Source organism: Apiospora hydei (genome assembly GCF_038363865.1).
Source record: "Apiospora hydei strain CBS 114990 chromosome Unknown utg000002l_segment0_segment0, whole genome shotgun sequence".
Classification (NCBI taxonomy): domain Eukaryota; kingdom Fungi; phylum Ascomycota; class Sordariomycetes; order Amphisphaeriales; family Apiosporaceae; genus Apiospora; species Apiospora hydei.
Genome location: NW_027117361.1, coordinates 3,672,403 through 3,681,552, shown reverse-complemented (window position 1 = coordinate 3,681,552; position 9,150 = coordinate 3,672,403). Strand labels below are relative to the sequence as shown.

Genomic DNA, 9,150 nt, shown 5'->3' with positions numbered 1-9,150 from the left:
GGGGGAGGGGAAGATTGAGACGCTGCGACAGGGGCCCTTGGCCGACCGACGGAACCCAATCCTCTTGCGAGCCAGGAAATGCCCACCTTGAGCAACGGGGGGTCCACCGCCCTAGCGAGCTCTAAGGCAAGCCTGGCACGCAGCAAGGGCTCCAAGGGCTTTTGGGCCCGTGAGGAAACGGCCTAACACACTCGGTGACGTTGACGGAGCCCTGTTTTTTTCTTCTCCTTCTAATGAACTCTTGGGGGAGCCTTGGAATTGGCAAATCCCTCCGTCTCATTGGTTACCGCCATCTAGCCTGCACCTCTAGTCTAGTGGGCTCTGTCGTTTCTTAACACACCGGCAACCAACGACGCCTGCTTGCGAAAACAGCAGAATTCCATCACCACGAGCCGGGTGGGCATTGCCTTGCAGTAGGCTACAGTATGTATGTACTTGATAATGTAAAACTGTCCAACAAAGCTGGCTATGTCTGCTGGTATTTGGTGCCTGTATCCAGTGATGCCCCATTGAATATGTTGATCACTGCGAAGTACGAACTGAGCTTGATTCCGTCTCTATTTGAGCCCTAACCCCGTAAAACCAAGTGTATATTTTCGGATCTATCCCACCTGGCACCGATGGTTTCCCTCCAGCTTGCGCAGCTGTCCCTTTTCGGGGACTCGGAAGAAGAGATCATGATCCATGTGCATCTATGAAGATCATTTTTCGTAACGTTGTCATGTTCATGGCGATCATGGGGAATCTAACAAAGTCGGGCTTCTTCGGCTTCATTCAAGCGGGATATGTGAACGAATCATCCACGGCATAGTAGCTCTAATCCAGCCTGGCCCTTCCCCGAGCCGAGTCCAGCCAATAAGTAAGGCTGAGCCACGCCACGGTTATCATTTCTGACAATTCCACTGGAAGAAGCCCTATCTGCTTGCTTATTGTAAATCAGAAAGACTTGGCTCTGGATCTGCAGATTCTATTGCAGTTGGTAGATAATGGAGGGGGCAGTGGTAATAGTAACATAGGTAAGCTGCAGTGCCGGAATGGCCCGGTTACGTATAGCATAAGTACATGTAAGTATGCATGTATAAACAAGCCCATAAACATGAGCGATCTAGGGACATAGGCTGGGTACATGTTTTCTCCCAGCTTCTCCTCAACCGCAGAGAAGAGAAGCTAACAAAGGAACGATTCGGGTCTCCAGCATCTTGCAATTGTATTTACTCTTGCCTATAGTAGGAGTGATTTGTTCAGTTCCCTACGGTTTGGAGTGAAGCACTTTGTTATTACCAAAAAGGGCCATACTAAACGTACATACCCCACACTCGCTCCCGGACGCATGTGACAGGGGTCCTGCAAGGACCGTGGTTTTTTTTCTCTTCCAATGGCATTTTGTCGGGAAAAGCAGCAAAAAAGAAAAGCTCAAAAGAGTCAAGACCGTTCCGTGTGGGGGCTGAGACGCCTGACTCTTGGATATCCAATGAGCGACACGCAATTTCAAGAGAGCCTGGCAGTTCTCATTGCGCACTCGCCGATATCGCCAGTCCATGTACGAAACGTATGTATTGGTGGTGCAGAGGCAGGGCAAGGGTGTCATCGTACATCACGGCGCCCAGGCGCTCTTCTGAATGGTGTTAGAGCATCCAAATCAATGTGTTGCTGACCCCCGCTATGTGATACTAGGTTAAGTACGCAAGCCGAGGCCATGGGAGCGACTACGCGAAGCCCCCGGACTTACTGGATACTACTCCAGGAATCGATGAGTTCTTGAAATTACAAGCAGCCAGTGAGGGGTGGGCAGTGAGCACCACAGTCGGGGCAGTAGTCGGAGACTCGGGGTCGCTCTCTGCTTGTGTTTGGGCATAGCGAGCAGCGCAATGCTGGTTTCATTGTTCCATTCACGACGGCCGATGGCGTTGGAAGTGGGCTCGTGACTCTCGTTAATGACAACCATTAATAAGGAAATGCAGCTCGCTTTCTATTCCCCATGGGCCTATACGAGCCATACCCATCTTGGCAAACGCTGCTATGTACTCCGTAGCTGGCAGAGCAAGCTGCAAGATGTCCGTAAAAGAATCATCACATCGACTATCTGAAGCAGCCAATCAGGAAGAGGTCAATGACCAGAAAAGGCTTATCTCACGCCAACCATGTTTGAACTCTGCCTCTAAACCATAGCTTAGATCTTGATTGCATTAGGGTCCGCCGCCCCGACATTGTCGTGCTGTGGTATGTTGCAACCACACGTCACTATGGGGGCATATCGGACGCTCTCCGCATGATTTGGAGAGCTTTCCAATGCTGGGACGTTTGACTAAGCTACTGCGCATGTACGTCTTTCCAGAGGGTGGCAGGAGGTTATCGTGAGCTTAATGCTATTCCGGGGCGAACGGGGCAGCTCAATTGGTCAGCCGAACGGGACGCTCTGTCGCGGCGGAGATCTTACAGACAGGCCCGGCAGGGGATAGCAGGCCAACTTGTGCACCGGGCAACACACCGTTTTGCTGATACCCGGCGTTGCATTCTACAGCTCGGTATCTGCTGCGGCAAGGGCTTCCTGTGCATTGGCATGCAAGTTAAGTACGTTTACAGGCCCTTGCAGTCCGTTCGCACTAATAGAGATATCACTAGGGTGGTTGGCCACAAAGTCGGGTGTTGTGTGCGGTAGAGTCGGCACATTCAAGCGCCGCACCGAGATCGGATTCCGATCTGAGCAGACGCCCATGGCCGCGGACGAACTTCCCTCGCTTCTCTCCTTCTTTCCGTACTTGGCAGCATCGCTCGCTTCAGGTGCAGCTGTGGACCAAAGGGCCTGTGGATACCGCCATGGAGGTCAGTTCATTTCAACACCAACAAAGTTACCTTGCCTCCGTGCAAAGCGCCGAAGTCCCCTGGGTCTTCCGACATTTCCCGTCATCGGAACTGCACACTCTGCCTGGCCGCAGCGCTTTCGCAGCTTATGGCTCTTGTACCAAGACATTGGGAAGATGGCCAGCTCTCCCGTATCCGTTATTAGTCAGAAAATATGCTGCATTAGCCTTCATCCTACCCTGCAAGCGAAGAAGCCTGGCAATAGTGGCATCCTGTCCCAGAAGCAGCATACATATACTCCGGCCGGCATGGAAACGCGAAGAATGGGGGAGATAGATGCCAATGACGGGGCCAGAATCGACATACAGGACACATATGTACAGACAGCTCAGAAAGTGACTCGCGGTATAGCCCGCATTTCAGCCTAATGTCTCTGTTCCCATCTTGGCGAAAAGCCTCGTTGTTTTGAGTCTTGCTGTGCCAATCGTTCTTGTTTCAGTACGCCGCACTTCTTGCTACTTCCCACATGGATTGCAGGCGTAGAGATGCCAGAAATATACCACATAATGTCCAGGACTAGATGGTCTGGAACCTTTCAGGTAGCCACAGGGTCCCTTTTCATAAGGTAATGAATATGATATGGAAATTGGATTCCTGCGGCAGACCGGTGAACGGGGTCAGAAGGCGGAACCAGAGCTGAGAGAACGGGACCACGAAGATTCATGGCATTGACCGGGTACAGGGCTTTAACGACACATGGCCACAGATCCATATCGCGGCGACATGATAAGTTTTATTTACGTATTGTTGAACAAACAGAGTTGACGAGGGACAGGCGCAGACAGGAAGTAAATATATTGCTATACATACATCATATATCCGGCTCGCACCAATCACCGTGCGTAAAGTAAGCGTATGCTAGGGCGGCCTCAAGTGTCATGTTGATGCCGTATCCCTCCCACTGCCGAATTGACGTGCAGGCTAAGGCAGCCGGGGTTGTGCTAGGTGCGATTGCTCTCCATTGCCATGCGTCTGGATAATTCTCGTGTGTATGTTTGCTTTGCTTTGGTATGGACACCCGACATGAGTAAGTTAGGTAGATAAGTAGGTCAGGAGCACATCGTGGCAGTTTCCTGTAGGATATGTACGAGGTTACATTCTTCAGACCCCGCAAGGGGGCACTGGCCACCGGCCCCACAGGCTTCAATGTTCTTTCCATCCCAGCCAGGGATCCAAAAGTATCCCCTGTCGACGTTTTTGGAGCTACGATCACCATTGGGTCTAATCGGGCAGGCGGTCAACTTTCTTGGAGGGGCCCGTCCCGACATCCATCGCAGCAAGAACATCAACAACAACAACAATTTTACGGGCTGGCGCATTACGGCAACCCCAATATTGGCGCATGTTAAACACTGGGTGACATATCGGCTTTGAACCTACATGCGTCAATTTGAGCTTAGCTAGGCGAACTACCTTTGTCGCCAAACAAATGCACACGATGCTGTCTCTACTCCCCGACCTGGCACCGGGCGACGTAAGGATGATGACCCTTTCCAGCAACCTAACATCTGTCGAGCTCCTCTTCTAACAACGAATGCAGTCTCATTCTCTCTGGTACAATTCATCGAGAAATCCCAATGCTGCATCATCATACGATCCTTCCCACCAGGAGAACACGCAATTGAACCCCACAACCAGAATCAGCGGCGCAACGTCCAAGTCATAGAACGATCCCCCTTGGCAAGATTACGAGCCGATGAGCAGCTACTGGACCGCCGCCTCCACAATATCTCCAACTTCGGCAGCACATGGCTGAAGCCACCTGGCATTGCCAAGACCCTGCACCAGATGCGCGAAGAGAGGCGTGAGCAAGAAGAACACCAGGAGGCTTTGCGACGTGAACAGCTGGCGCAAGAGCTCGCGGAAGCGGAGGCTGCCGGGGCCGGCCCCATTGATGGCGTTCTGGACGATCAGGCCCAAGATGGCATGGATGACGTGCAACTCGATGGCGCCCGCGACTTGGACGAAGACATCCCAGAAGCAGAGGATAACGACTTCGGGTTGAGCGGCGAGGACGAGGATGAGGATGACGACGAAGATGAAGATGATGAGGACGATGATGAAGATGACCCCGACGATACTATAGAACATCCTGAGCAGCGGGCGGCCCGGGCGCAGCAGGCGCTAATGGCCCAGAGAATGCAACAGGCCCCTGACCCTTTCCGCGGGCATGCTGCCAATACCAGTCAGGGCAACAGTTTCTACGGCGGAGAAGACGAGGTCGACGACGAAGACCAGGCCCACATGATTGAGGAAGAAGACCTCGATGGCGAGGGCGGCGACATGGACATGGAGGCCAACCTGGATGACGACATCCCAGACGCTGAGAGTGCTATGGGCTATGAGCACACTGACACTGATGCATCCGTTACGAGCAGTGACAACGATGAGCCCGCTGCCGAGGTGAGTTTCGTTGCAGCGCGGGCTCCCCAAAGGCTCAGGTTCAGGGGCAGCTTGGCTCGCTCAGACGCGACGCGCAATAGCATTGCGATCAGCGACCTGTTGTCAATGGACGGAAGCAGCATGCTGCTGGAAAGCTCTCCGCAGCTGGCACGGCACATGGGCCCCTGAGGAATTTCGCCAAGACCCTCAGCAAGGCCAACTTCATTTTCATCGGCTCTCTTCACCGGATGAAGGGAGGCCACATTATGATACCCTTTGACACATTCAATACTTGTTTGGCGAGCCTGTCGCGTTACGATGATAGCTGAGACGAAATGAAGAACCAGTATAATTAATAAGTTATGCATACAGCGAAGGCAGAGCCTTAGCATGAAGTATCGGCTTTCGCAATGTGTCTAACGTTGCAACGTGTGTATATGTACCCTTTCCCTCACGTATTCATCTCATCCCGTCATATTCACAACCAGGTTTGCTCTGTGCAGTAATAACCCATGCCTTCCCAACGCCCGAACCCGTGAAAACAGCTACCACAAGGAACACCGGGTTCCTTCTCCCGCCTGTGCCGTACGTGCACAATTTTTTGATGCGAATGATATGTAACCCGCACTGAAAATCACTAGGTCGGCAACGACAACAACGACAAAAATCATGAACCGGCCACTTAGGATAGCTGAAAAACAGGAGGGGGAAAAAGCAGGCTGTCGGTGGTTTTAATAAGCATATTTCGCGCGTATGTGTGTATCGTGTCGTAAAAAAACGTATGGCATCGGCTTGTCTTGCCCCTTTCCCCTTGTTTGCTCGAACTGCGCCCGCCCTTCCTTTTAGAACAGCCAGACGTAGAGGAAGATGAGGACGACGGCGACGAAGAAGCCGAGCCAGACGCGCCAGCCGACGCCGGTGCGGTCGGCCATGATCATCATGCGGTTCATGGTGCCGCGCACGCGCAGGCGCGTGTTGTCGAAGGTGTCGTTCATCTTCTCCATCATGGCCGTCGAGTCGCGGATCTCGTCGCCCATGGCCACCGACATGCTCTTGAGGATCTTGACCTTGTCCAGGATCCCGGGCACCTGGGAGTCGTTTTGGGATTCGAGGGATTCTATCGTGGCGTCGTCGTACTGGCCTCTGTAAAGCGTAAAGGGCACGCGGTTAGTTGGGGGAACATATTCTCTTTATGCGATCGATTGCCATGGGGGTTGGGGGTGTCGATGAAAGACATCGTAGAGAGAAAGGAGGGGGTGCAACTTGTGTATGCAGATTTCTAATGTCCGGCGTACCTTGAATTCGGCGTCGCTGGCCTGAAGCCTCCCCGGCTGTTGTTGTCGACACCCAAGTGTCCCCCGTTCCCATTGCTGCCCGGGTAGCCGCCGCTGTAGCCGTAGCCGCCGCCTACGCCGGGGCTGGGGCTCGGTGTCTGGAACTGGCGCCTCGTCGTCGTCGCATCGCTGCTGCTGCGGCCGCCGCCATTGTAGCCCTCGAAGAGCGCGCTGCGCGAGTCGCGCTGGTGGAGCGTCGAATTCGGAAATCTGCTGTCGGCGGGGGCGTTCCCCCTCTCACGTCAGTATTGATGTTGTGGTGGTTATTGGGAATCAACCACCGCATTCCGGCGGCGGCTACTCGGACGGGCGTGCGAAAAAGAGACAACAACTATCGGCGGGCCGTCCCATTCCGATCCGGCACTTGCGTGATCTTGGGACGGGTTCGATCGAGTTCCTGGAATACGAGGTGCCGGGGGAGTCTGGCCTGGTTGACTGCCTGCTTGCCCCCTTTCCCATTTCCCCATAGCTGCGGCCGGCGCGGGCGGCTCGAGATTACGGAGGCGGGCTTGGGGGCGCGTTTGGGCTGTCTTGTCCGAGCAGGCGCATCGATTCCGAGACTCGATATAGGAAATCCAAGACACATCGACTCACCTGGACGCCATGTGTACGGTCTCTCAGTCTGTACACATACACAGATTGCTCGGGAGAGATTCCAGGGATTGAACGCAACTTCGTTTCGCTTGACGGAGTTGCGTAATAATTAATTGCCAGGTATCGTGATCCTGGTTGTGGCTTGGGTCAACTGTGGCTTGAAAGCGCAAATTAAGTAGGTAGGTACTTGATCGTCACCCCGGATGCATTTAGATTGAATAATGCAATTTCCCTGCTTTTGTTGTTCAAGCAATATAAGTAAAACGATTGGGCTACGTGGAATTATGGAAAGAAAGATCATCGAATCACTTGTGCTCTGCTCATTGTTTGTTGATAGGATTCGTGGCCTAAACAGCTTGCAACAACGTACGTGTGTCATTATGGTTCGCACTTCTCCGAACATACTTCTTTTATTCGATCCAAAACCCAATCTCAGCGCTCGCCCCAATTCCCGCCAAAACGACAAAAGACGAACTCCAGTAAATGCTTTCCCCGCTACCATAGGTAGCACCTGATATCCGCAGTAGCGTTGAACTCGCTTTCTTTACTCGTAGAATACCAAGCAACGCACTTCAATGCTCTGCCGCCCCGGTGCATCCGCCGGCGTCGCCGGGTCAATGAAGGCCGTGTGTGGCGTCCGCACCGCCAGCCCCTTCTTGCTCATGGGCTGCCCCTCGCCGTAAGAATCGTAGCACTTGAGGAGCAGGACCTCGTCGGGCGTCATGTCCTTCTGGTAGTAGAACCTGTGCGCCGGGTTCGGCGACACCGACATGGTCTCGCCCTTGACCTCGTAGCCCTCGGTCGAGTACCACTGGGACTCGTCCGGCCGCACCTCCCTTGCCGCTGCCCTTGACCAAGTCGGCGTCCTTGGGGTACAGCAGGTCCACCGGCTCGAAGTCGCCCGGCTGCGTCGTCCGCCAGTCGATGACGGCGAGCGGGAAGTCGCTGGCCGGGTTCTCGATGGGCCGCCAGACGTTGATGATCTGGTACCGGCCCTTGAGCAGCTCCTCGGCCTCGTCCGCGGGCACGTGGCGCCGCACCCGCACCTCGGCCGCGCCCGGGGTCTGGTCGACGTGCACCTGCTGCACGGGGGCGCGCGGCGCGTCGGGCGCCCGCCGCCGGATCGTGTGGTCGAAGATGGTCACCTTCTTGATGCCCGGGATGTGTTTGCGCAGCAACGCCTCCACTTCGCCGTAGTAGCCGTTCCGTACCGCCGCGTCGTCGGTGAACTTCTTCTCCTTGGCGGGTTCGTTGTAGACGGCGAAGCCGGAGTTATCCGTCGTGAACTCGCTTTCCCGACCCCGCAGGTTGTGGACGGAGCGCTTGTGCTCTAGCAGCTTGAAGGACGCTGCATCTGCATCCACCTTGGTCCAGGGCTTGACATTAGGCGGCATGGCCGTCATGTCGATGTGCTTGAAGATACCAGTCGTCATGTTGGCTGTCTGTCGGTTGGACGACGAAGTAAATGCTTTGGTGCCTGTAAGTATAGCTCTAGGGAGTGCTGTTCGGAAAACAGTGGACAACGAGAGTATAGAGTAATAAGCTAGTCGCTAGGCAGTATAGTGTTGGTCTTGTCTGAATGATCTTCAGTTTCTTCGTCGTCTTCTCTCTGGATATAATTATTTGTTTACAGAGACAAATACCCAGCGGAAGCGCCTCCCTTCTTATACAGCGGCACTTATGCTGCTGGATCGTGGGGTACAAACAGCCGACCGAGAGATGGCGCCATCTATTACTGATTACCTCCAATAAAAATTGCATCATCTCGGCATTACCAAGCACTACTCCACTTACGCGGTGCAATGCCGAGTCCACGCCCTAAAGTTTGGTCCCGTAGGGCGTAGTGGCAATTACTAATACCAGATGCCGAGATAATAGCGGACGGCTTATAAACAACATGGCTCTTTGTTTCTTTGGCTACAAGGCAGGTTGATAGGTAAGAATGGCCAAACTATTTCCCAGAACATGTCACATTCTA

The 9,150-nt window shown here is 53.8% G+C and overlaps 4 protein-coding genes across 4 annotated transcripts; 1 reads left to right on the top strand and 3 right to left on the bottom strand.

Moving 5' to 3' along the window:
- Positions 1 to 2,515: 2,515 nt before the first annotated feature.
- Positions 2,516 to 2,898, bottom strand: PG997_001157 (uncharacterized protein; the record flags this gene model as incomplete). The annotated part of the gene is made up of 2 exons (XM_066805472.1): positions 2,516 to 2,803; positions 2,854 to 2,898. The coding sequence occupies 2 exons, from the start codon at positions 2,896 to 2,898 to the stop codon at positions 2,516 to 2,518; spliced, it is 333 nt and encodes a 110-aa protein (XP_066675245.1).
- A 1,402-nt stretch (positions 2,899 to 4,300) lies between these two features.
- Positions 4,301 to 5,433, top strand: PG997_001156 (uncharacterized protein; the record flags this gene model as incomplete). The annotated part of the gene is made up of 2 exons (XM_066805471.1): positions 4,301 to 4,336; positions 4,360 to 5,433. 2 exons carry the CDS (start codon positions 4,301 to 4,303, stop codon positions 5,431 to 5,433), a joined length of 1,110 nt encoding a protein of 369 aa, XP_066675244.1.
- Positions 5,434 to 6,086: 653 nt separating this feature from the next.
- Positions 6,087 to 7,183, bottom strand: PG997_001155 (uncharacterized protein; the record flags this gene model as incomplete). Its single annotated transcript, XM_066805470.1, has 3 exons — positions 6,087 to 6,387; positions 6,540 to 6,788; positions 7,173 to 7,183. The coding sequence occupies 3 exons, from the start codon at positions 7,181 to 7,183 to the stop codon at positions 6,087 to 6,089; spliced, it is 561 nt and encodes a 186-aa protein (XP_066675243.1).
- Positions 7,184 to 7,786: 603 nt separating this feature from the next.
- Positions 7,787 to 8,605, bottom strand: PG997_001154 (uncharacterized protein; the record flags this gene model as incomplete). Its single annotated transcript, XM_066805469.1, has 1 exon — positions 7,787 to 8,605. The coding sequence occupies one exon, from the start codon at positions 8,603 to 8,605 to the stop codon at positions 7,787 to 7,789; it is 819 nt and encodes a 272-aa protein (XP_066675242.1).
- Positions 8,606 to 9,150: the final 545 nt, after the last annotated feature.